The following is a 27395-nucleotide window of genomic DNA, read 5'->3' on the forward strand; positions in this document are numbered from 1 at the left end:
TCATTGAGTTAAAAACCATCAAATTCAAATTTTCTCTCAAATTTATCTCACAATTTTTTTTAAATTCAAAAATTGTGATTTTTTTTTCACATTTTTTGAAATTGGATTTTTTTTAATCTTTTGTAAATATGAAAAATGTTGAATTTGTTTTTTTTTTCAGATTTTCGAAATTAGATCTTTTTGAAAATGTAGTTTTATTAATTTTATATATATATTTTTTTTTTTTTTTTATTATTTTAAAGAACAACTTATACATCACATGGACATTAAGTCAAAAACTTTCAAATTCAAGTTTTCATCCAAAAATTTTGAAACTCTTTGAAAATGAATATAATAACTTTTTTTTTTTTACATTTTAACTAATTTTTTAAAATTCCAAAATTGTGAAAAAATTTTCTCATTTTTTTCAAAATTAGAACTTTTTTTGATCTTTTGTAAATGTCTGAAATTTTAATTTTTAATTTTTTGAAAATTTTGTGGTATTATTAATTCTATATATTTTATCATTTATTTTTATTTTTTATCTTTTTTTAAACAACAACTCTTACATCACATGGACAATTACATATCTTCCAAAAACTTCTTGTTTAGGTTATTATTCACAAGATTTTGACTGCGTATAGAATTTTATCAATTTTTTTGTTTTTATTCTAAAGACAAAGTAGATTTTGTTTGTAGAAGTTTTAGTTTTGTTGTGCAGGGATTATGTACCTTGTAAATAAATCAATAAATGAACCAAGTACACTTAATTTTTAACTTTTCAAAACATTTAAACAAGATTCATAAACAAGATACAACTTATACAGCAAAACTTAAACGCAAATACAAAAAACAGGCAATAAAATAACAATAACTGTTGCACTTCTTGGAGTGCAGCATCTGAACATTTTCTCTCATGAGTTGCTACAAACAGGTTAGCTTCTGAACCATCTCATTTATCAACTTGAAGTCTCTTTGGTAAATCACCAGAACATTATTGAACAAAAAAATCAAGTTGAACTCCAGGTGTAAATCTGTAAACACTGCCATTTCCTGGGAACAAGACTGAAAGAAGCACACATCATCTGCAGGTTACACACGTCTGGGAGTCTCCTTCTCTGCCTGTTCGTTTTCCTCTTCAACAACAGGGTAGGGTTGCAGGTCCAGGGTCAGAATGCGGCTCAACATGCACTCATCAAACTGCAAAGGAGACAAATCTTTGAGTGTGTGCTCACAGAAGTTTAATGTGCCGTGCATTTCATTCAAGAAGTTTTCTTACGTCTGAGTAGACCCCGAGCAAAGCGTCCGCCTTTGAGAAAAACTCTTCTTTCAGGGAGATGACGATGATCTGCATGTTAGTCCTGGACTCCTCTCTGATGAAACTGGTCACCTGGACACACAGAAACTCATCATATGAAATACAAAACTTACAATTGTAAGTAGTTGTAGTTTTTTTTTGTTTCAAAATTAAATTATTTCTGAGTATACAACATGCAGCTGGACTCTTACCTTTCCGATGTTCGTGTTATCTAAAGCTGCATCCACCTCGTCCAAGACGAAGAAGGGTGCAGGGCGGTAACTGAGAGAAATCACATAAACAACACTGTGCCAAAACACAAACAAGCAAAATCCAGAAGTTTCTGTGAAGTTTTCAGAAACTGAAGAAGAGTCAGAACCAACGGTATCAAAGTCATATCTCTTAGAGCGAACCTTTGCGGTCGCCATAGGCAACTGCAGCTCCTCTACTGCTGCCATTGTCTGTGGTGTACCACAGGGTTCAGTTTTAGGTCTGATTTTATTTTCTATTTACATGCTGCCCCTTGGCCAAATAATTCAGCGCCACCAAGTCTCCTTTCACTGCCACGCAGATGACACACAGATACACCTTCCCCTGAGACCTGAGGACCCACAGGGCCTAGCTGCTGTCATGGACTGTCTCAGGGACATCAAAGGTTGGATGGCAGAAAATTTCCTGCAACCCAATAACACAAAATCTGAAATAATCCTGTTTAACATTGACAACTCCCCCCTCATACAGTCCAGTCTTGGCACATTTGAGTCTTTTTAGTCTTTTATTTTCCTTCTTTCTCTGTGTTTTAGTCTCTTTTCCTTTTATTTGTGTCCCAGCCTTTTTTTTATCCTTTTATTTGATGGTATTTTTCTTATCCATCTTTTATTGACTTCTTATATTGTTATTTTAACAGACTGGTGTTTTTGTTTACTTCTAATTCAGATTGTTTTATCTCGCGTCATACATTTAATCTTCTTATAGAAATATTTTAAAGTCACTGTGTTATTGTTCTATCCCTGTTTCATCTCTACTATTTTATGTTTAATGTTTTTTTTTTCTTAATTGGTCCTCATGTCTCATATTAGCTGCAGTGTTCCTGTACTGTCTGGGTTTCCATGACACATGGAGGGGGCCTTCTGAATCATGGGGCTGGAGTTACTGGACATGGCACTCAGGATACAGTTTACACTTAAGTCTTGTATGTTGCTGTATCCTGGTGTGCTGTGTCTCCGGCCGTGTGTGTCCGTGTTTAGTGACAGAGCCTGGATCACTGTGCTTTCTTTCGGGGTTAATTTTGCTACTTGTGTTTGTCCTAACTGTTCTTTGATTTTAATGAACCCTTTTCGGCTGTTCTTTTACCATGTGTTAAAAAAAGGAGTCTCAGAGTGAGCTGCAGCTTCAGTGGATATGAGCTCAACTCATCTGAAGAGAAGAGTTCCTCCTCATTTAAGTTGATGAAGTGAAATGAACAAGATGATTAAGAGGCTTTAAAGGAACAAATCTCTGCTTTCAGAGTCCATTCATCAGCTTAGGAACTCATTACACTGAGTTTTCCAGCCAACAGAGGGAATTTGAGATGAATGAATACTTTCTGAAGAGACGTCAGCTCCAGCACCAGTGGACTAACAGGATTTAACTTGTCTACCTGGTAACTTGTTGTCTCTGCTGTTTGTGTTCTCGTCCAGACTAAGAAATGTGATCTCGTTACCTGTGGATAGCGAACAGCAGGGCCAAGGCGGCGATGGCTTTCTCTCCACCGGACAGATTGTCCATGGACATGAAGCGTTTCCCCGGTGCCACGCAGTTGTAGTTGATGCCGCCGAGGTACGGCTCATCTGGATTCTCTGCACTCAGGATGGCCTGCAGGAAAATACAGAGTTCAGTATCACATATATGTACTGTCTGTACTGCAGTCAAAGACAGAAAAATAACCCAGTAGGAGGCGATGATGCTTTACCTGAGCGCTGTTGTTGCGGCAGATTCTCTTATAGATCTGATCGATGACCACGGACACGTGTTCGAAGCACTGGCTGAAAAGATGGAAGCGCAGAGCTTTCACTAGTTCAAACTCCTGGCTGCATTTCCTGGCTGCTTTGGTGCTGGCATCAAACTCTGAACGAGAGAAAGAAAACAAATCAAGAGTCCAGGTACAGCAGTTCACATGATACAGCTGAACAGCACAGGTAGAAATCCCTGAATTACAGACGTTTCACTTACAGCTGCTCTTGTACACAATGAACTAGTTTCAGAGTGTTAAAAGAAAGTACAAATACAAAAGATAAGGGAAAATATACAAAAAGAAACAGAATATCACAATGAGGCAGAAGCTCAGAAATTCTTTTGAGAGTCTAATCACTTCCTGACTCTGCCTCCCGACATATTTTACAATCCCCGAAAAAAATACACGAGAACATCAGCTGTCAATCATCGGTAAACGTTACGTAAAGCCTCGTTTTCAACCTCGTATAATTAATGAAAACGAAACTTTTCAGAAAAAAGAGGACTTGAATACAAGACAGCCAAATGATATCTTCAAATCACCACAACAATCAGACGTGAGAAACATTTCTACCAGGTGGATTAATTTTTTAAAGTTTGACCACAGGCCATCTGGAATGACTGGGGAGATGGATTTTTTGACCTATACTGCAGCCAGCCACCAGGGGGAGCAGTTTTTGTGGAGACCTCACTTCGAGCCGAGCAAGCAGACATCCATTTTTTAACAGTATATGATGTAAACAGGTTAGTCGATTCAAAATTGGACGAAGCATGGATCCATTGGCACAGCTTGATGATAGGGCTGGGACAATATGCTTTACTCCTGATTCTATTTCTTTACGATTTTTGCAGTGCTGATTCAATTTAAATTGCCATTCTTCAATATTCCTTCAGACCATGTAGAAAAAGTTGACTGATGATGATGTCTACTGTCTTCATCAGGAGCCATACTTTCACAAAAAATGCACGTTACATATGAGTAGGGATGGGTACCTTTCACATTTGAAACGACACGGTACTGATGCCCGGTACTCACCGGTACCAAATTTCAGTAGTTTTCTTGTGTTAATGTGGTGACAAATATCAATTTGTTTAATAATGAAATATCATTTATTTCAATTCAACTTATTCTTCAATATATAACCTCATAATGCTGTGTTCATGTCCAGATTGGAAATCACCTCCTCTTCCACTCCCTCACAGTCATAAGGATGCATTTAGGTACCTAAACATGGTACCTTTTGGTTTAACATGAATTGGTACCAGGTACTTTTAACAGAATACGTCAGTACCTATAAACCAGTGGTGGCTACTGGTCAGTCAAGGAGGGGAAGCTCATATTTTTCTGGCCTACATCAAAAATTTGTTTATTTATTTAAAGGTAATTTCTCCCCTCTGTGTCAGCTTGTTATCAGCTGGAGCTGCTACGTGAGACTACGACAGGCTGTAAGTGTGAGTGACAGGGGGAGAAGCTCCACAGCTGTAGCTGGAGCTGCTTATTGGTGAAAAGAGAGAGAATCTTTAAACACAACGCTCGTCGTTTTTAAGAAAGGTAAACTCGCTGGGGATTGATAAAACCTCTGGATCAGTCCAGAACAACTGACTGTAAAACTCAGAAGATGCTCCTGTGGAGGGTTATACTTCAAGATCTCTGACTGGTTCATTTCACTGTCAATCACAAAGGGATTCAGCCTCAGACAGATCATCCAATCATCATGCAGAAGCCCAGCGTCCAGGCCAGCCCACTGCCTCATAGACCCCCAGAGACGCTGAGCGTCCGATGGGCGGGACAAAGCCCAGCGTTTATCCAATGACCGTCCAGTTTCCACAGTGGAACAACCCACTCTACGCTTCCCCGCTGAAGTCAGAAGACGCTCAGCGTCCGCCTGTGTTAAAGCGCTGAGACGCTGCGGGGATGAATGAGAAGGAGGTGGAGCCAGTTACCTGTGATAGGAGCTGATTCTGAACTAAAGATGAAGGAATTCTAGCTCAGATTTTATCAATGAAATGTTCACACAGCAGAACATATCAACACTTTTTAGGGACATTTTAGGGGAAGCTGAGCTTCCGTTGCAGTCTTAGAGCAATCACCACTGATATAAAAGTACCTAATCTGGTACCAGTCCCTACACATGAGTCAGTTTTTAGAATTTATTCGGGGATCTGGCATCTCAACTTTTTTCCAACAATGACTAAAATGAAAGATTTAGGTCTGAAAAAAAGAACATTTTATGAACAAAAAGTCATGATTTAAAATCACTAAACAAAACATCAATACTTCCATACATGGATTATTTTGTTTGACTGAGACAGACAACCCTTCATGAGCACAGACTCACTCCTACGGACAATTTGGAGTTCACAATTAACCTGTTGAGAATGTTTCTGGATTGTCGGAGCACTCCCTAAACTTCAATATCGAAATTTCATTTAGAAGAACAGTCAAAAACTCTCTGTGACTACACACTTAGGGGGAGCACAGCTCAAAGAAACATCCAGGAAAAAAACAGACAAGGTTTTCAGAGTTAGAGAGAAATCTAAGAGAGACTGAGCTTCACAAACCTTCTGTCACTCCCACCAACTTGTCCTTCACCTCTCTCATCTTCTCCACAGCTTTCAGGTTGGGTGCAGGGGTTCGGTGCAGAGTTAACTCCATGGAGGACACTGACTCTGTCATCTTCTCCAGGTAGGCCTCAACCTCTGCCTCCTGGAGATGCTTCACGCACACACAGGGAAACAGATGTGAACACACTCGAACATGACAAACTCAGGACAGGAGTTTGACTTCATGTCTCACCCTGACGTCTCTCCTCAGACCAGAGTAGTCGATGACCAGCTGTGCCTCTCTCTCAGTGTCCAGCTGCAGGAAACAGAGCAGTCGTGATTAATCGTAGTGCTTAGCTTGTCATGAAGTTTCACTCTGAGCACATCTTACCTGCTCCATGACCTCAGTCAGGCTCCCGGACTGCAGCGTGATGGGCAGAGACTGGATTTTGCAGGCCACCAGCATGTTGTGTCGGGCCAGTCGTTGCTGCTCTACAGCAGACTCTGCAGACGTCACCTCCCCCTGGAGCTTCACCAACTCTCTGAGAGAAACAAGAGAGCGTTCCCGTGTTTGAAGATCTACGTTTTATCACAGCTGTGAAACTACAGATCAACAGCCCTGTCACACCAGCAGGTGTTGGCAGGTGTTGTCGTACTTGTTGATTTTTTGGAAGCTCTGGGTTTTCTGGTCCAGCTCAGCTTTGGCAGCAGTGACCTGACTCTTCTTAGTCAGCAGCTGCTTCTTCATATCCAGCAGTTTGTTCTGACCCTCGTCCACAGCCGCCAGCAGCTTCTCCTCGTCCTGGAGAGAAGTGGAGACATCAGGCTTAATCCTGGACTGGGCATTATTTTAAATCAGCCTTAAATATATGTAAGATTGGTAATTAAATTGATTTTGATCCTTTTTTGGTTTTTGTATTTCTTTGCAGTGTCAGATTCTTCATTTCCTATCTTTTCAGGTAAGCCCAGGACACAAGTTTCTCGTGTAGTCTCACTATAACCACAGTTTTTAAAAGCACAATCATTACACAATAAAACCATGTGTTCTCTAATTTCAGGCTTTAATTTTGGAGAAAAAACAGCATTTTTCATTTTTACCATCCATTTCTTAATGGTGAAAACAACTTTAACTATAAAAATGGGCGTTCAAAGGGTTTAAACAATAAAGTCCATTAAATATTTGGTGTTTTTGATTAGGATGGAAGTTGACTCAAAGTTAATTGGGAATCTGACACAGTAAAAAAGGAGTAAATAAATAATGATGCATCAAATTGAATTTTGTTAGAAATCTTCTGTTTGTTTCAGCCGGAGCTTAAAGAAAAATCCCCGACCCTTCAACTTTTATTATATGAAAAATAACTCATTTTATGTCGTTTTCAAAATAATAATGGTGAAATCATGTAATCAGATGAGAATTTAAAGGGTCTTGTGTGTTTTTTGTTTCCTGTTTTAGTCTAAAGGTCTTGCTCTTTGTGGTTTTGGCGTGTCACTTTTTTGGATTTATCTTGTCTTGTCTTGTTGTGTCTGATTGCTCCCTGTCTAAAAGTCTCTGTGCTGAGTTCCTTAGTCAGTTCAATGTGTGTGTATCCTGTCTGCTGTTGCTTTTCATCTGTTGCTGGTCTCTCGTGTCTCATCTTGGTGCCTCTTGGTTTCTTGGGTAAGTTTTCTAGAGTTTTTTGGTTTGGGATTTTATAAGAGATTTTGGTTTTGAGTTTTTGGACTAAGGCCATCTCCACACGTAGCCGGGTATTTGGGAAACCATTTATATTTGTATACGTTTACTCCAGTCGTCCACATGAAACCGCAGCTTTACGTCACTAAAAACAATGTTTTTTGAAAACTCAGGCCAAAGTGAAGATTTTGGAAAACTCTGGTTTTGTGTAGATGACGGGAAAAAGAGTTTTTGCTTCTCATTCTGATTGGCTGGCACGGGTTTTACGTCTGGGAAACACTGCCCAGTATGGGTTCGGCACGAGTCGAGCCGCACTCACCTGCAGATTTATCCACTGTGTGTGGATGAAAGTATTTTTAAAAACAAACGAGTGGGGGATACTCGTTTTGAAAATACTTGTGTGGACATGGCCTAAGAGTTTAGTTGCAAAACCTTTTTGTTACATCTGCATTTGGGTCCTCCACCTCTATGCTTCCTGCTTCTGTGTTTCCTCACAGGTTAAAATAATAAAAAAATATATTATATATTGTTTATTTTTTTATAAGGAATAAAGATAGCTGAACAATCTGAGCAAAAAAAGTAGAAAAAAAATCTGTTGTGATTTTAAAGTAGTTTTTGGTAGCTAATGTTCTCAAGGGTTGTAAACTAAAGCTACCCATAAGGGGTAAGGAGTCTGCCGTCAGTAAGAAGAAACACTGACTACGTTTACATCCAGTCATTAACCCTTTCATATTCAGAATATTAGCAATAACTCGGTTGCGCACAGCCATGCAAACACTAAAAAACCCTTTTTAAAAACCAGAATATGCTCATATTCCTGTTTTATAACCTGAATATTTGGTCATGTTTATGCCTTTCAGGATATCCCCATCCAAAGGAACATTAATCTGTGTTCTGTTTGCAAGGAATCTTGGTCTTTTGCGGACAGGAAGTCTGAGATGTTGTCTGTGTGATAAAATGACTACCTTCTTCTGTTCAGCCACAGCTCTCTGGGCCTGTTCGATGGTTTCCTCCATTTGGCGGAGCTTCTTCCTCTGCTGGTTCAGTTGGCCTTCTTCATACTCCAGCTGTGTTTTCAGGCGAGTGCGCTGACTCTCCAGCTCCAGGCTGAAAGCAGAAACACGTAGAGGCTTTTTTTAATCTCAAACATTAGGTTCGGATTCATCTTTGCTGAAGAAGCGTGTTGTTTTGGTACCGCTTCTTGTCGAGCTCCGTCTGCTGTTTCAGGTACTCCTGCTCGTATTCTCTGATGCTGTCCACGCCGATCTCAGCGCAGAAGTCAGAAAACACCAGATCCTCCATCTACAAACACAGAGCATCAGTGTTTAAATGCAAGCAGCTGTTACATACATTTGTTTTAATCGCAGACGTACTGGCTCTTGTGAACCACTTTAAAAAGATGCTGCACAGTCAGACGTACCTGGTTGATCTGGTCTCTGATCATCTTCATCTCTGCGTCTTTCGCCTCCACACTCTCCAGCTGCATCTGGATCTGAGAGCTCAGGTTTGCCAGTTCGCTCTCCATACGAGAAATCTCCTGGAGAGCAGAAGGTAAAACTGTAAACTGATGTTTATCTCTGCTCCTGCGTGACTACATTATGGCATACTGATGTTGTGTGACGTTTTATTGGAGAGAGTGGAGAATCTGTGGCCTTACCGCCTGACATCTGGGGATGTTTTTCTTCTGGAGGTTTTCCAGATCAGCTTTGGAGTATTTGAGGCGGGTGTGAACACCCTGAGCCTGAGCAGTGAGCAGTTTCAGGTCAGACTCCTTTCGTTTCAGCCTCATCAAGTCCTGTCACAAGGTGAAATTACAGTTAAAGTAACATTTCCTGCATCACGTATTCAATTCTGTTTCAAAACTGTTTGGTTGTTTTTGTTTTCCTTGCATTGACTCACCTGTAGCTCTGCTGTGAGCTGGTGTTTTCGATCAATCAGCTGCCTCATCTCCTTTTCCTCCCAGCATCGAGCTTTGGTCCGCAGGTCACTGGAGCCTCCAGAGATGATACCGGATTTCGAAAACAAAGTCCCGTCCAAAGAAACGGTCTACGAAAGAAGAAAATGGTACAGCAACTCTGACGGACAACTTCTTGTTATTTTTTTGTCACCCGAGGATGAGGACTGTGTTTACCTTCAGGCGCTCCTGTCCGTCAAAAGCCACGCTCCTGGCTTCTCTGATGTTCTCACACACCAGAGCGTTACCACACACAAACTGCACCACCCTCCTCAGCTGAGCGGCTCCTGCAGAAGTGTTCACCTGTACGACATCCACCAGCAGCTTGGCACCAGGCACCTCCCTCAGGCGCTCATTCAGGGTACCCACCTGAGCGAGGAGTCGACAAACGTTTAAAAAACACCCTCAGTTAGTGGACACAGCTGATCCAGACTTGCTGTTATCCAAACTCACCTCCAGGTAGTCGATGGGGAGGAAGGTCTCCGGCTCAGCACGCTCTGCTTTGAGGAAGTGGATGCAGTCACGGGCCACCTTCTCCGTGGCCACGACAATGGCGTTCATGTAGCGGCCGAACACCTTCGTGACAGCCAGTTGGTATTTCTTATGAATGGGGCTGCACAAGTCAGAGAGGCGGCCGAACTGAGACGAAAGAAGACGTTTAAAGGAGGGAAAATGATTTAACTCTTAATTTTGGGCATTTTGAGCAGGCCTGTCACGATAACAAATTTTGCTAGATGATAATTTTCCAAAATATTATTGCCGATAGACGATATTATTGTCAATATTATTTTGATTTTTTTCCATTTTTTTCATTGATGTAATTATGATAAATGGGATAATAAAGTGAGTACACCATATCAAAAGCAAGAAACTTTAATTTCTTAAGAGTATTTAACTGTAATTAAAAGGTCAGGATCTTTGAAATAGGATAAATTAAAAAAAATATATAATAAATTTAACAAACAAGAAAGAGAAAAAAATACAATGAAAATGAAATGGACTCTCTTAAAGAAAAAAATATTTTTAATACTAATCAAAAACAATAAAACATAGACCCTGTCTCGAAAGAAAAAACAAAACTCCAAAAAAAAAAACCAACAATAAAAACTATAGCCTAAATAAAAGGGAGTTTATACAGTTCCTGAATTGTTTGTAACATGTACTTTTTCCCAGTCAATCCGAACTGTCTGTCAAACATTTTTAATATTTCTGGCTTTCAACCGTATTGAAGGGCTGCATTTCTTTGCCAATGTATCTGTCTTTGAGCGCCACCATTTGGCCCTTTTATTTCTATTTACTTTGCCGACCAAAAGCCTCAGTAAGAGCAGATTGTCAAAGAACAAGGCTCTGCTGCACCTCCGCTTCTTCTTCTTCGTCGCCACTATTTTCAAACAAATGCCACATATCAGCTGGTTGGTGTTCATGAGCTCACACTTTGTTCATTCTGATAAAAAACTAAATATTCCCACACTGGGACTGTGGCAGGCGGCTTAAGAACCGTATCTTTGGTGCCATCACTCATATTAGCGTGTGTTTCCTCCTTACCCCTCAGGACGCTCGCTTCAGCTCTCTCCGTGTGTACGCGCGAGCAGCCCCGTCTTCACCCCAAAGATCACATTTTTGACAGATGCTCACTCCGCTATAAATCTGCAAAATCCGCTATAGAACCTATGCACCCCAATGTTAGGAAAGATAGACGTAGTGAGCCATCTTCTCATTCAGCCTCTTTGGTCCAAAGAGAGGAGGAAAACAAACATGCACGTGTCAGTTTATCCAGGCTGGAAAACTTACCCAGGATGTTTTTATTTATCGTTCGGTTAATCCATTTATTGATTATCGTGACAGGCCTAGACGTGTGTTTTATCAGCTGTCAGTCTGTCACTCACCACTGTGTCAGGGTAGAGTCTGCGCAGCTTCTCCAGCTGCTCTTTGCGTTGCAGCTCTCGTTTGCTCTCCTGTCTGTCCAGACGAGCATTTCTCAGCTCCTCCAGCAGCTGACCGAGTTCCTGGTTCACCTCTGCCTGACGCTGGCGGCCCCTCTGCAGATCCACGCTCAGACTCTCCTCCTGCTGGCGGTACTCTTCAAGTGAAGTCCTGAAACATCAAGTTTCTGAATCTTAAGCTGATCCGTTCTCTTTTCTTGTGACAGAAAAGTGTTGTCAAAGTTGTGTGACATACTTGCTGGTCTCGATGTACTCCTCCAGCTTCTCTGCTCTTCGTGTCAGATCTTCCAGCTGAGTGTGGTTGCTTTTAATGGAAACCTACACGAGAAGATGTTTCAAGATCTCAAATTTTTATGTCATTGTTGGCTCACAGTATCATTGCTGTGTGGGTTTTAGGCGATACACTGGCTGTACTTTCACTTCCTTCATCCTGCGTTGATCAAAGGCCATTTTCTCGCTGTCTGCTCTGACCTCCCAGTGCAGTTTTTCCGCCTGTTGGCTTAAGACAGCCCCCTGCTTTCTTGCTAGCTCTTTTAGCTCGTTGTATCGCTCCAGCTGCAAAAGACATAGACACAAAAACACATTCAGGATGTTGTGACTATGTCCTGATGATATCTCAAAGTTAAGAAGCAATATCTGTGATTGAATAAAAGTGATATCTTTTTTTGTCAAATCTGGCAGCTCCTTCTTTACACATCATGCTGAGTGACTGTAACTGATGGGAAGTAGGTGGCACTGTCTGCTCACCTGATCCTCATCCAGGTGGATGTCTCTCCCCTGAGGCGCTCCCTCCCCCTGCCTCTCGTAGCTCCTCCAGGTCATTTCCAGTTCAGCAATCTCCCGCTGTCCCTCTGCCAGCTCCTGCTCCTTATCAGAAATGAGCTTCTGAGTCTTCTCCAAGGAGTCACGTGCCTGCTCAGCCTTCTTCAGGTGATGGGAGGTGTTCACCTTGGCTTTGATGTACTGGGAGCGACACTGGGACACAGTGTGTTCCTGTGCTCTGATTGACAGAATGAAGAGACGTTGAGAACAGTAGATGAGTAGATTTTATCATCTGAGACTTTCAACACCTGTATTTGTCGAAATAAAACACGGGACAGGAAAATCAAATTGTAATTTTCTTCACCGAATCTCTTTGTCCATGTGCAGCTGTTCCCTGGTGAGGCGTCCATGACCCTTTTTGTGGGTTTTGACTGCGTTTTCAGCCTCCACCAGTTCACCGTTCTTGACAGCTGCAGCCTGCTGTTTCTCCCTCAGGGTATCGCTCAGGGCGCTGATGCCCTTCTCATTATGGTACAGCTTGGCCAGTTGCAGCTGCAGGCGGTTTTGGTAGAGTTCATCCACAAGTGCCTGGTATTTCTGGGCCTAGGAAAGTGAGAAGAGGGAGAGTGTGCATACACCGGTGATTCAGGACACCCTAGACTAATTATTTCTGCTATTAAATCCTGGATTCCTCAGACATTTATCTTTTAATCTATGTTCAGATTCTTTTAAACTATAGCTCCAGAGGCTAACCTCAAAAGCTGACATAATGCTCAGAGAGAGTTCACATAAGGTGAGAAACACTCCACTCCAGTGTGAATCTACCTCCATTTTCTCCTGAGACACCTGTTTCCTCTCGATGGTGGCAGATTTCTTCTTGTTAAAGTGGAACTGAGTGTCCTCTTTTGCTTTCAGCAGAGCCTCTTTCTTCTTGTCATACTCTGCAGCGTATTCTCTTGACTGACTGATAGACTCGAACATCTTGGTCCTCTCCTTTGGGTCCTTCAGTGCTATGGACTCCACTGCACCCTAGAAGAGAGAACAAATGACAGACTAGTTTTTGAAAAAGGAAAAATGTCATGCACATCTTTCTCCCAGTTTGTTATCTATTGCACTATCCTGTTACTTGTCTGCTTCTGTCTACGTTACATCTGAACATTTTCTGCCTGCTAAGAGTGTGTTTTTTATATAATTATTGAAATATATGAAGCATATTAGCACATGCATATGCACCACACTTTTGATTTCATGGTAAAGTTTACCTGGAACACTAAGCAGTTTTGAGCTTTGGTAAAAATGCCAATCTTCCCCAGCTCCTCAATGTACTTGGTCAGACTGATGTGTCTACCATTGACGCGGTACTCAGACGAGTCACCTGCAAAAAAAATAAAATAAACAGAAAAGTCAGGCAGAGCAATAACTAGTATTTATCCAAGTGACTTGCTCAAAGGTTCAGAGCAGCCCTGATAATCTGCCCTCTCCACTCACCATGTATACTCCTGCTGAAGACGGTCTCTTGGTCCATATGGTCGCAGTACTTTATGGCAACTCGGGCTGTGTCGCTGACCGGCTTCCCGATGTGAGCTCCATGGATCAGGTCTCTAAGATGTTTCACTCGGAGAGAGGCAGCTCGCTCCCCTATGGCGAAGCTCAGGGCATCCATCACATTAGACTTTCCTGGTGTAAAGTAAGAACAGTACCTTTCTTAGTAACATTTATAGCATTGTTAACAACATTTAGGACTTAATGAGAAATCCCCATTGAGTACAAAAATGCCTGTTTAGTTTATAGGATCCTTCCTCCGTCTATAATTCTTTTCCTTAGAGCATCACATTAGCAGAACTCAATACCACAATGAAAAAAATAAGTGAAGTAACATGCTATCATTAATTTAAATACAAGTTAGGAAATGGTTTATTATTAAGAATCAACGACAACACTGATGCTGAATTTACCTGTATCCTGTACTTTCTGTTCTTCCGATATTCCCTGTTGTTATGTTTTGCTATTTTTACACTTTAAATGTCTATAATCTGTCTTTCTACACTGTACTTTTAAATATATCATCATGTTTCTATGTTATAACATCTAACAAAGGGACTGTTGATGAAAATCTGCCTTTTGGCTAACTCAGGTGAATTTACATTTGCCCTTATATCAAATGTCTAGTTAATATACCTTGTATACACAGATATTTTCAATATAAGATCACCGAGCCAAACTTCACTTTTAAATGAGTCAGTTTTCTAACATAACACCTTTGACATTTTTATAAATAAAGAGCAGAATTACATAAAAATGATTCAACAAAGCGTTATTATATTTGTAATAAGTGTGAATTAATTAGAAGTAGACTTAATTTCATAATCTTGGCTGGCATATTGTTTAGATATCAACATTTGAACAAGTACAGTTAGGTCAAGCTTTACACCTTATCAAGCTACATACATTTAAAATGCATATTAACACATATTATCCCCATAACACGAGAGATTTTTATACAAATATTCTAAAAAATATCGCTCAAACAAACGAACATTGCAGTTTTATTTAGTAATCGACTACTGACAGCTCAATTAGCATAGATAGTGCTCGCGCCCTGTAACTTTAAATGGGACTTAGCGTCGCGTGCTAACGGGAGCTAGTTCATGAGCTAGTCGACCGTTAGCAGTTCACTTACCGGAGCCGTTGGTGCCGATTATGCAGTTAAACCGCATAAAATAACCGATAACGTGTTTACCACGCCATGACTTGAAGTTTTCGACCTCCATTTCTTTTAAATACCCCATTTTAATCTGAAATTTGATGAAAAAATAATGTTGGAGTGACGGTTCTCTCCTGGTAGAGAAGAAGAAAGTCCAAAGGCGGGAAAGGAGTTGAAAATGGCGTTGGTGAGTCTATTTTAACACATCAATATTTTCACACTCTTGAATCGAAAATACTCTCAAATTTAAGGCATGTTTATCCCTTTATTTCGACATAACTGTCTCAAAGCTATATATAAAAATTATTTTCACAACTATCTCATGCCGTAAAATCTTTGGAAAACAATATTTAATATTATAGTTTGACATTTTAAATACAACATGTTAAACAGTACGTCTTTCCACCAACTACATTTTCGTTTTCTCAAGAATAAATTGTGTATTTTTCCCGTATTTTAATAAATCTTTAAATTAAAATAGACTCTTTGTGGTATAGAAAATACACACCAAAAATAATATGGGGTTATCCTATGACACAACTGTAAAAAGGCTCATGTGGATTCCTTAAATGTAAATACTTTAAAGTTTTGTGTGTTTTTTTTTTTTTTTTAAATTAGATTTATGCTACTTTAGACTAATTGTAAAACACAATGGAGATCAGTAGTAATCAGTGTTTTTTTTTTGTTTTTTTTTTTCAATTATTTATTAATTCCTCTCTCCTTTCTTGAAATTTTTATCACTGCTCATTTATCCAAGAGACCTGGCACTTTAAATATCAACTTTAGCACTTTAATTAATAACTTAAGCTCTTTATACTCAACTCAAGCACTTTACTGCCTAAATCTAGCACTTTAACATCTTTTACTGACCACCTGTGTACAATAAAAACTATGATTGTAATGTATTGTAAAATGTTTTATTATGATAATGTTTCTCTGTTCTTTCTTTTCCTTAAAAAGAAACAAAACAAGAAGAACAGAGCCCTTTAAGTATTATACTTGTAATTTTTTTTCTTTCTTTAACCTGTTTGTTTTTATATTTTAGCTGGGGTGACTACCAATGGAAATTAGCTTGGTAGCTAGATTTGGGTACATTTACATTTTTTTTTTTTTTGAACACATTTTTTTTGAATGTACATTGTCCCTCCTTATCAAATAAACTAAATTGAAATTGAAATTGTTGCTTTTAAATGCACTGCATAAATTCAACACATATTTGATAAGGAGGTATCTTAAGGTCAGAGTTAACAAAGCTGCTATCTTGATCTAAACCATGGTATGAAATGGTGAGGTTATGAATGCATAATGTTCGTAGACTGTACTCTCTATGATTATGTTTAAAGAATTAAATGCAAAAAATGAGTCTTGACTTCACAATTTTGTGACTTTATTGGGCAGTATCAATAGGTCATCTGTTATTAAACAGCCATAAATCAGCACCGCCTTATTAAAAAGTCATTATGCTAATTTACAGACTTCATGGACTTTATTGAATTTATTACAAAGCTTTCCTCTTCATGGTAGCTCTTAATAAGGATGGTCACGGACGTACTCCATGATGTGTTTCAGGGCGAGCCAGGTCTCGCTGGCTGTGGGGATGATCTGACTGGCTGGCAGGATGAAACCATAGCGGCCAGTGTCCCTCAGCTCAAAAGCGTAGGAGTACTTGATGCCCAGGTTGTAGGTCCAGTCGATGCTGCCGCCACTGGCTTGATCTGAGAGCGGAGGAGGAGATGATGAAACAAGTTGAATGAACAAGGTACTTCCAACCCCTGGCACAACTTGAATTGAAATCAATATGACTTTTCTTTGGAAAATTTGAGTTAGAAGTTACTTATTAGTGCCCTCTAGTGGACAAATGTCCCACCTTTTTGGTTTCTACAGTAGCTCACAGTATGTCTTTCAATAAGTTTGCAACTACTGTTAATGCTTCCAAATTCAAAAAGTAACTTTTGTTGGCATCCTTTTAACGTTTTCTTTTGAAAGAAGCTTGTGACACATTATTTTTTTAATACCCACAAGTTCACCTTAAAATGGTGTGACATGAAAATAAATTTATGGTGTGGTGAAGAAAGCAAACATTGAAAAAAGGTCACTTACAGATGATATTGCAGATGCTTCCAACCTTATACCTGGTGCCATAGAGGGAGGTGAGTTTCTGCACGGCTGCTCTGCCAACAGAATCCTGCGGGGAATAAAGAAATATTAAAGTTGTAAACAGACAGCAGTGCTGCAGAAAGGGGGCATGCAGAAGTATAAGGAGAAAGATTGTGAAGGCCTTTCCCTTATTCTCACAGTTTATTGGCACCGCTGTCCTGAAACAGCGAGATTGCTCTTCATCCTCTTGAGAGAAAATCAACCATAAAGGACTAACGGCATCTACTTCCAATTTTTCAGCACATAAATTTGGTGGAATACGTTCTTTTTTATTGAGTTACAAAACAGTATGAGGTTTGCTTTGCACAAATAAGTCAATAAACAAGATGTTTGAGGGAGTTTAGGTTATGTAAGGAGAAAAGTTTGTTTTTAATAGAGATATGAAAGCAAATATTTCAGGGCATAACTTTTAAATGTAAAAGTTATTTTCTCCAATTAGGTTGGTGAGTCAGTCTGAAAATCGAATTCTTGTTGCACTTTTGTTGTTCAGTGAAAAGAGCCTTCAGCTAACTGGGAAAAAGAGGTTTACTGGTAACAGCAGCCTGTCTGAAACACTGGATGATCTTTGCAAACACAACATGAAATGGGAAATTTTCAGAACTCAGCATAGAGTTACAAGTTTAAGGGATTTATTGGCAGAGGATATTAGGTGATCTTTCATGAAAAAGTACTTAAGATATTTTTTTAAACTCCATGTATCAGAGCTGATGCACTTTTCCCTTTTTCAAAGACAGGGGTTTGTAACCTTTACTTTCATAGGAGCCATTTGGCCTCAGCTCAGTTGGATTAAAGTCATTTGAGGGGCAGAAAATGTACTTTATCTCAACAATAAAGACAAGAAAGTGAATAAAATTCTAAACATAGCAAAAACCTAGTAAATCGTTATCTAAACAAGAAGTTTTTGTGTTTATAAAATTGTAAAAGTGACTCTTTTTTATTTTTGATAAATTCAGAAATATTTTAGAAAATGTAAAGAACTTGCACTGAAATGAACTTGATGAAATTTCAATACAATTCGAAATTGTTCAGAAATTGTGAATTTTTTCAAGATTTGCATTTTTTTCAAAATTATGAAATTTAGAAAAATGTGCAAAATAAAAAAAAATGTACTTTCAAAAATTTACAAACTTTTCATAAAAAATGTTTCAAAATTTATAAAAAATTTGCTATTTGAAAGAATAAAATTCAAATAATTTTCAAAAAATGCAAAAATGCAAAAAATTAAAATAAGCCAAAAATTGCAAAAAAACATTTTTTCTAAAAATTGAAAAAAAAAAAATCAAAAAGCTTGCAAAAATCTTTAAAAAAATATCAAAGCTTTATTTACGGATGTGATGGGTTTTTTTTAACTGAAACAAAATGTTAACGCATGATTTTAAGTGTCATTGTCTTTAATCATCAATAACCCCTAAAAAAAAAAAAAATTAAAAATATTTCTTTAAAGCTACAAGGAGCCGCTGCAAAGGAGCCAGAGAGCTACATGAAGCCCCAGAGCCGCAGGTTGAAAACCCTTGTTCTACGGTTTAAAACTTCAACTAGACAAGAAAGACAAGAAATTTGTATCAAACTAAACAAAGTCTCTTTGGGCGCTCCCTGGAAATCACGATGAAAAAAAAAAGAAAAAGAGCATCTTTTCCCGCTTTTCTTACCAGCTCAGGCTGATCAGGAATGTCCCTGCAGGTGTAGCCGTAGGGGTACATGAGCAGCTGGGAGTAGGCGTGGACGGAGATGAAGGACTTGAAGTTTCCGTGACTCTTAATCAGGTCCACCACGTTCTTCACCTCGATCTCAGAGTGAGCCGAGGGGCCGTGGAAAGAGTCGGAGCAGGGGTTCCTGCTGGCCCCGGGGCCTGGAGGGAGAGACATTCATACTGAGATAAAGAGGAAAAAAACTTTCAAGGTAATAAAATAAGAATCAGTGTTTGACTGCTGGGTTTACACTGTTTTCCAAACAGTCATTTTATTGGACCAGCAAAGATCTCTAAAAGGTTGAGCAGTCTATTGATTTCTAATCAGGGGGAAATTATCACTTTTTAAAGTCATATATTTAAGATACCTCTTGTTTCATTTTATTAAGAGAAAAATTACATATAAAAATACAGATTGAAGGCTCTTTTCTTTCTAAAAACAGGCAAAACCCAAAGACTGCATAAAACTCCAATCATGTTCAGGTGAATAAAGAAAACCTTTGTTTGCAGACACTTTGCCCTGCCTGATCCAAATCAAACTTCCAAAACAAAGAGCTCCTTTCCATGGGAAGCATTTGTCGTCTTTCCCACACTCACCACCAAAGCCTGCGTCCCAGTTCCTGTTGGGATCGACCCCACGGCACACAGAGCCAGAGTTCTTGGAGCGGGTCTTACGCCACATACGATCCTGAACACACCGCACAGTTTCAGTCAGTTGAGCACGAACCACTAACAGTTTAAGCAGCAACATGTGATGATGTGTTTTTACCTCGTTAAATGAATGAAAACATGGAGATTTATTCAAACAGGAAGTGTAACACAAAGGTTTAGTACGTTGGTACTGAGTGACGGTAACGCACGTTGGAGTGTGTGTAGGCGTATCCGTCAGGGTTGGCGAGCAGCAGCATGTAGATGTCCATGGTGTTCAGGAGGGAGGTGAGGGAAGCATCAGTGCCGTAATCTGTGGCAATCTGACCAAGAGAAGAAAAAGCTTTTTATTTCACCTGCAGCAACATGATGATGTAACAGAGAGTTATTAATGTCTGTAGCAAGAAAAATGAAGGAAATGAGACGCATTTCACTTTAATGCAATCAGTTCAATACATTTTAAAATCTGGATACAGCAATATTTGTCTAAAACAGGGGTCTGCAACGTTTACTTTCATAAGGGCCATTTTTCCTCAGCTCACCTGGATTAAAGTCATTCAGGAGCCACAAAATCGTGAAGTTTTATGTGTTTATAAAATTGAACATGTGAAGTCTTAGTTTTTTTTTATTTCTAATAAATTAACAAATATTTTTCAAAAATTAAAAAAAATTGTTAATTCATATATTTGCAAAATTTATGAAATTTCATTAAGCCGGATTTTTTTTTAATGTTAAAATTTAAAAAATTTGGCAAATTTTAATCAAAAGAATTAATTTAAAAAATATACAAAAATGTGAAAAAGTAAAAAAATAAAAACTTTAAAAGTTGCATCACCCCCCCCCCCCAAAAAAAAAAAAAATTCATAAAAAAAAATAAAATAAAATGATTTAAAAAAAACATGTAATTCTAAAATCGAGCAATTTTTTCAAGAATTTCAGAAATTTCATGTATTTTGCAATATATTTTTTCAAATTTTGGAGAATTAAAAAAAAATGAAACTAGCAAAATTTTCAATAATTTGCATTTTTTTCTAAATTTCCAAAAATGTAAAAAAAAAAATTAAAATTCAAAGTATTTGTTAAAAAAATACAAAATATTTGAAAATTAAATTGAAATCTTTGTTGCAAGGGGTGATGCATACTTAGATCAACAAATTACTTATGCATATTTTTATTTAGTGTGTCTCTAATGTCTTTAATCATCAATACCCTCTGAAAGAAAATTTAAAATTCTTTTTTCAATGATTTTTTATAAAGCTACAAGGAGCCACTGCAAAGGAGTCAAAGAGCCACATGAGGCTCCAGAGCCACAGGTTGAAAACCTTTGCTCTAAAAACACAACTTTTACAAAAACTATGACCTTAACATTTGTTAGAGTTCACTTTTGCAGGGCAGCTGGAAACTTTGCCTCAAGTAATCACAATTTTGGAGAAAAATGCCTCTCAGACCTCAGCCTTACACAGCTTTTACTTCCTCTGGAGGAGGTCTGACTCACTGCAGTTCATGACCTGATGGATCCAGTCTGCATGACGTACCTTGTTGGCTGTCCACACTCCTGTGGCCTGGGACACCCACTCTCTGGAGTGGATCCCGGTGTCGATCCAGATGGCAGGACGTTTGTCTCCTCCAGTGCTGAACTGAACACAGCGATGACAGAGACAGAGTTACAAACACACACACACAGACAAAGGCCTGGTGGCATTGTGACGTATAACTGTGTGTCGTCAGCATTGTGATGGTATCTGACTTTGCTGTTTTCTATAATCTGAGCCAATGGGAGCATGTTGATTTTAAACAGATGAGGCCCCAGGATGGAGCCTTGGGGGACTCTTACCTTGAGTGCGTACATGGGCCTGTTCTCGTAAGATCTTCCAATTTCTTGCTTGGAGATCAGTTTGGGGTACTGGGCCACCAGAGTGTCCATCCAGCTGTAGATCTTAACGGAGGATGAATGAAATATTAGAATTCAGACAGACGCTGGTGTATTATTACGTGTTTGTTAAATGACCTACAGTCTCCAGGCTATGGTAGGCTCCGAAGTTGAAGCTCTTGGTGCTGCGCTCCCTCATCTGGTTCCTCTGCATCTCAGCTTTCTCCTCATCCAGCAGCTCCTGATGACACAAAGACACGTAAAGTTCAGAGATAGTATCAGATATCGAGCTCAGCTGATGACTGACTGCATGTGGAGGGTTACATGCCTGAAGGTTGTTGATAAGGATGGAGTAGTGGATGTTGTGCTGATGGAGGAACTCCGTCACAGCACTGTGACTGGAGAGGGGCACACGGATGTCGATGGGGAGCTCAGTGGAGACCGGGTGGAGCCAGAAGTCCACCTGAAGCGACATGATATCAGCATTACTCTTCAAACTCATACATGCGTTTCCTCATTTTGGCACCCCAATGCCCCCCCTTCCTTATTTTAATAAATCTGGAAAAATCCACCGGGTGTTTGAGTAAAGTCTAATCTGTACACTCAGAGAATTATTCCCCCCAGTTCCCTCTGAATTAATGAACCAGAGGCTTTAGTGCAGATATGAGTTAATGAGACAAGTGCAAATTCACTTTCCATTTGTCACTTTCATATTCATATTGAAAGTCTCTGTGAAGAGTTTCTAAGTGATCTAAAAAAGAGTCTTCCTCCTAGATATCTGCCTGATCCTGATCCACACTTTAAAATGAGATTATCAGCATCAGTATTACAGGTTACAGATTATTCCTAAATGCTACTTCTCAGCTTCCTGATCAGGTCGAGTAGGACCAGATTAATTTACAGCACGTCTAAGTCTCTATGACAACACCACGTCAGCTGATGAAGTTTAGTAGAGGGAGAGAGATCTGTGTTTTTCTCTGCTGAAAACGATTTCTGTGATTAACTTTGTAGTGATGGTGGACACTGGAGCCTAACTGTCAGACAGAAAAAGGACAGAAGAGCAGAAGAAAGAGAAACAGGAGAGAGATAGAGCAGCAGCTAAAGGCTAAAACACAGGCTAGAGGCGAAAACACGAGCTAAAGGCTAAAACTCAAGCTGAAGGCTAAAACATGAGCTAAAGGTTAAAACACAAGCTAAAAGCTAAAACAAGCTAAAACATGAGGTACAGGCTAAAACACGTGCTTAATGCTAAAACACAAGCTAAAGCCTAAAACCGGAGCTAAAGGCTAAAACAAAGGCTAAACACCAAAACACAAGCTAAAGGCTAAAAAAACAATGGCCAAAGCAGAGTTACAGGCTAAAAAATGGTTAAATACTAAAACATGCTAAAGGTTGAAGCATATGCTAAGGACTGAAACACAGGCTTTAGCCCAAAAAAAGCAAATGGCTAAATAATGTCTAAACCACCACAGACTTAAGGCTAATACAAAAGTAAAATGCTAAAATACAGGCTAAAGGCTTAAACATAAGCTTAAGGCTAAAACACAGGCTAAACACTCAAACAGACTAAAGGCTTAAACATGCTAAAAGCTACAACATAAGCTTAAGGCTAAAAAATGCTAAAGGCTAAAACACAAGCTAAATACTAAATCAGGCTAAAGGCTTAAACATGCTAAAAGCTCAAATACAAGCTAAAGGCTAAAACATGCTTAAGACCAAAGCAGGAGCTAAAGGCTAAAACACAAGCTAAAACATGACCTTAAGGCCAAAACACAAGCTAAAGGCTAAAGCCCAGGTTAAACCCACAGTCAGCAGTTATTCTGCAGTGGTCTGTTCAAACTTGAGAGTCTATCAATAAAATGAAGAGCCAGGTTACGTTAGCTCTGATTGGTGAGGTTGGAGTTGGTAGATGAGCTCTGGTAGGACAGAACCAGGATTCACTAACGTTATACGTTACAGACACGTCTCAGAGCACCGGGCTGTGAGGAGAGAGAAATATAGCAGCTGCTAAACTACGCTACAAACTGACAAAGTTAGCTTGTTGTTACGTTAACCTACAGATACTTCAGAGCACCGGGCTGCCGATAGCACTACATAAAGCCAGCTACTACGACATTTGCTTGATGTCACCTTTCAAACCATAGTCGTCTCATAAGAGTTTAATGAAACATTTTTCTAAGTAAGGTGCCGTTCCTGACACTCATTCATTAATTTGTATCAACTTTCTCTTTAAAAAGGAGCAGAAACAGATGAGATAATTAGAATCAAATCGAAGGCAAAGGTTAACTTCTGCTTCATTTTTGTTTATTACGGCCTGTGAAAGTTTCTCCCAACAAGATGCTGATGACTCTGTTAACCTTCAGCCCACACACGCTCCTGGAGGATTAACCCAGGCTGAAACTCATTTCCCTTTTCTACGTTTGGGAGTTTGTGAGAAAGTGTTTAGCACCAGCAGCTGAGAAAACTTGGAGTGTAGGTGTTTGTGCTGCTGTGTGCTTATGTTTGTGTATATACGTGTGTGTGTGTGTGTGTGTGTGTGTGTACCTCCCACTCCTCTTGCGTCTCCAGAGCCTGCAGGAGCTGGATCTGCTCCTCGGACTCAGGGATGACCCTGATGACCTGATCTCTGGAAGAAATTCAGCAAATGAGAAACGACTCACGTTTTTTAGTTTTAACTTAATGTTCTCATTCCTGAATTCTACTGTGGGCTCGTCCGTCGAGATTAATGTTGTTGCTTACCAACACACCAAGCAATTATTCCCACAGAACAGCGAGTAGCAGACCCGTGACTCCCACTCTACTCTCTTTAATACGGCTGTAATTATGATTTAATCTTTCTCCAAACATAAAGTCTCTGCGTGTACTGCTCACTGAATATAAATGTGCTTTCCCTGCTTCACAAAACGTTTGGTATGCTAAATATCTGAGGCACTTTGGAAAGGAAATAGAGCTTTTCATGTCTCTAAAGACTTTAATTTAATAACTTTAGACTGTTTTGTGTCTGAAAACTAAACGGCAGACTGAGCGGAAACTGAGGCGTGCAAGAAATTCAAACATTTAAAGGTTTAACTTTTAATTCAGTCCATGTGTTGTAAGGCAAACCTGAAGCTGGAGCAAGTTTTAACATCTTATTTTTATTTCTTTCATTTTATTTTTTTATTATGAGATTTTAAAAGACATACGATGCATGAATTGCTTGAAAACCGTAAAAAAAAAAATATTAAAAAAATAAGTCAGTGCAGTAATAAAAATGTACCTGTTTGTTTTTTTTTTGTTTTTTTTTAAGAATAATGACTTAAAACAGGAAACTAAACATGGATTTGCTGTTCAGTGGTTTTTTTAAATGATGCAAGGCAGTTTTTGTTGCAATGGTGTTCTGAAACCGTGAGTGAGGAGACGCTTAGACGCTGCTGTACATTGAGATGTTACACTGCAGGGGGCACAGACTGTCTGTGCTCCACATGGGACAGACCATGTAGTGGTTGATTATTACAGGGTGGTGTCCAGTTTTAAGGAGGAAAAGATAAATTGAGGTTTTTTTGGGGGAATGCATGATATATCTGTATCAATATCAGTTTCAGCTGATGTTGGTCATTAGCTGCCGGCATTTTCAGAGCATCTTGAATGATCTTTCCAGACTCAAATAATCTTGTTTTCGCTCACTATGTAAACACCAAAACTACCTAAGAAAAGTGGACTCTCTTCTTTTATGTCTTTCTTCCTGTTTTTGATCTAAAAACAGACAAAACAAACTTTTTGATCACTTACATCCCGGGTGCTCCATCCTTTGATCCTCTCTGTGGTCGTCTTTTCTCGCGATAATGCTGCTCTTTCACTCTGAACTACCACAAAACATCATCAATGATTGTTTTTTTTGTTTGTTTAACCAATATTGATATCGGCAAATATCGGTTATCAGCAATAGCAGCAACACCAATATCAGTATCTGCCAAAATTTTCATATCGGTACATCCCAATTAATTAATTTCAAAATATCACTCCTGTGGCAGTAGTTTAATTGGAGCACAGACAGCCTGTACCCTCAGTGTAACATCTCACTGTACAACAGGGTCTTATATTCACTGAGTTCCCTCCTCACTTATGGTTACAAAACACCACACTGCAAAAAAAACAAATCTCATCAAGTGTTTTTGTCTTATTTTCAGTAGAAAAGGTCTTTTTAGACTGAATATGAGCCGCATTCACCTGATCAGTCCAGAAAATTGTCTGGTTTTAAGTTATTTAAAGACAAAAATGAGGTCTGAATTGCTGTAATAAGTTTAAAAAAAACAGTGAATGGAACAAGAGAAAATTTACTTGTATTAAGACATTATTTTAGTTTTAAGCAAATTTTTGAGGATTTTTTTTATTCCACTTGCAGTTTTTTAAAAACTTGTTACCGCAACTTCGAACTCATTTTTGTCTTTAAATAACTTGAATTAAGTTGTTTTTTTTTTTTTTTACCTCCGCCAAGGTGCTTCTGTTTTGGGGGGAGTTAGCCTATTTGTGAACAACATAACTCAAAAACTAACGAACAGATCTTGATGAAATTTTCAGGAAATGTTCAAAGTGGGATAAGGAAGAAGTGACTGCATTTTGGCGGTGATCCAGATCACTGTCTGGATCAAGGACTATTTTAAAGGATTCTTTATCATTCTGAGATAGAGCCGTTTTCACCATCTATGTAAATAACTCCACCATAAATGGTCAGATTGATTTACAAAACAACACAAGACAAGGTCACCGTAATTTCTGACAGATGTAAAAGTACGATCCAGATCCTGGTAATATTCTGGATGCTAAGATCCAGAATATGAAATATGAACTAGGTCATCATCATTTTCAACACTGTCAGGAAACAAATTATCAAAACTGTAGCAGACAGTCTGCTGAAAGGGAGTATAACATTAAAGTCGGACTTAAGTGATGTATGGCAGTCATAATATGCTTGGTGGAGGTCTGTGCTCTCTGACTGCTTTTCTACTTTTACAAGGAAATTTTTCACAGTGCTGTAAAAATAACATGATTTTACTGTCAAAATTTCCTCATAAATTTACAGTCAATTGTTACAGTGTAGGCAAAATCTGATCAAACGCCTGCAGTAGCAAGAAAAAAACAGGTGAAAAAACACATTTCATTAAATATTATTGAGAGCTGACTGAAAAATAATCCAACACTGTGAAATAACTGTAAATTACTGCTGACAGTATTTTACTATGATTTTTTTTACAGTGTAACCTCTCCTACCTTATTATCCATCATAGCGCCGAATGAAAAGACTCTAAAAACCCAACCAGGAGTTCATCATGAGGAATTCAAACAGATCACAGAACAAATCAATCCCTCGCCGTCCACACACAAACTCACCCGATGAAGACCCTCTCGTCAGCTCTGGCCGCGGCCACGAGCACCAACAGCATCCACAGGCCTCTCATCTCGTCTGTACGTCCGAACCGTTACAGGAGCACAAAGCGAGCCCCGCATCAGTTTTTCTAGTCTCTTCATATCACCTGACGACAGGTGGACTGTTCCCACACAGAGAGTACAGTTTGTCACTGTACGGACAAACACAACCACTCTCCTGTCTGGAAAACAGCTATTTTTGGAGACAAAGTTGCTGACGAGGCGTTGTGTTTATCTGTTCAGAGCTCAGCTGTGGATACTCACACTTTCCCTCGCTGTGTTCCCAACATTTTGTACAAGTCAAGATTTTCACTGGTCACATGCTCATAATGCTCAGCAGGGAAATACTGCAACTTTCCTGCACATACAGATAAACTTGGAAATATAAAAAAAAAAAAAAAACGGATAAATATACAAAATCATGCAGAGCTGGATAAAATATCCCACAAAGAAACACAAATGGAGATTGAGCTCTATGAGCATCATCAGGTTAAAACTGTGCCATCTTTAAAACTGAACAAGCTGCAGTCACACTTTAAGCAGACTAAAGAGGCAAAATTACCTCAATATCAACCCTGTTGTTTGGTTTCTGCTCGAAGAAGATGTACACATGAAAAATAACCACAATCTTTTATCTTTAAATGAGAAATAATCTGCTCTGTATGATGGAATATTGCATTCACTTTACCAAAAATGCTTCTGTTCTTACGAGATTATTTCATAAAAACAAGAATTTATTTAAATTTGATTTTTCTGTTTTTACAAGATACTATCTCAACGGTC

General features: G+C 39.0%; 2 protein-coding genes and 1 pseudogene across 2 annotated transcripts; all 3 read right to left on the reverse strand.

Moving 5' to 3' along the window:
• Positions 1 to 958: 958 nt before the first annotated feature.
• On the reverse strand, positions 959 to 14932 carry smc1b (structural maintenance of chromosomes 1B). The gene is made up of 25 exons (XM_074677895.1): positions 14824 to 14932; positions 13632 to 13820; positions 13406 to 13518; positions 12969 to 13172; positions 12508 to 12746; positions 12129 to 12381; positions 11796 to 11936; positions 11617 to 11699; positions 11325 to 11532; positions 9892 to 10077; positions 9616 to 9807; positions 9384 to 9530; positions 9142 to 9279; positions 8905 to 9021; positions 8680 to 8786; positions 8450 to 8591; positions 6469 to 6614; positions 6204 to 6354; positions 6066 to 6128; positions 5831 to 5984; positions 3228 to 3382; positions 2979 to 3130; positions 1489 to 1558; positions 1259 to 1369; positions 959 to 1179 (listed from the first exon to the last, which is right to left on the reverse strand). Exons 1-25 carry the CDS (start codon positions 14930 to 14932, stop codon positions 1072 to 1074), a joined length of 3678 nt encoding a protein of 1225 aa, XP_074533996.1. The 3' UTR covers positions 959 to 1071.
• Positions 14933 to 16245: 1313 nt separating this feature from the next.
• On the reverse strand, positions 16246 to 26671 carry cpa4 (carboxypeptidase A4). The gene is made up of 11 exons (XM_074677347.1): positions 26577 to 26671; positions 23754 to 23835; positions 21538 to 21672; positions 21352 to 21450; positions 21174 to 21275; positions 20875 to 20976; positions 19552 to 19662; positions 19289 to 19379; positions 18654 to 18853; positions 16948 to 17032; positions 16246 to 16562 (listed from the first exon to the last, which is right to left on the reverse strand). Exons 1-11 carry the CDS (start codon positions 26642 to 26644, stop codon positions 16375 to 16377), a joined length of 1263 nt encoding a protein of 420 aa, XP_074533448.1. The 5' UTR covers positions 26645 to 26671; the 3' UTR covers positions 16246 to 16374.
• Positions 26672 to 26953: 282 nt separating this feature from the next.
• LOC141796310 (copine-8-like) overlaps positions 26954 to 27395 on the reverse strand; it is a 149103-nt pseudogene continuing 148661 nt past the window's right edge.

This window comes from Halichoeres trimaculatus, unplaced genomic scaffold (genome assembly GCF_033239565.1).
Source record: "Halichoeres trimaculatus isolate MK-OKI-2021-1 unplaced genomic scaffold, fHalTri1.1 fHalTri1_scaffold_10, whole genome shotgun sequence".
Taxonomy (NCBI): domain Eukaryota; kingdom Metazoa; phylum Chordata; class Actinopteri; order Labriformes; family Labridae; genus Halichoeres; species Halichoeres trimaculatus.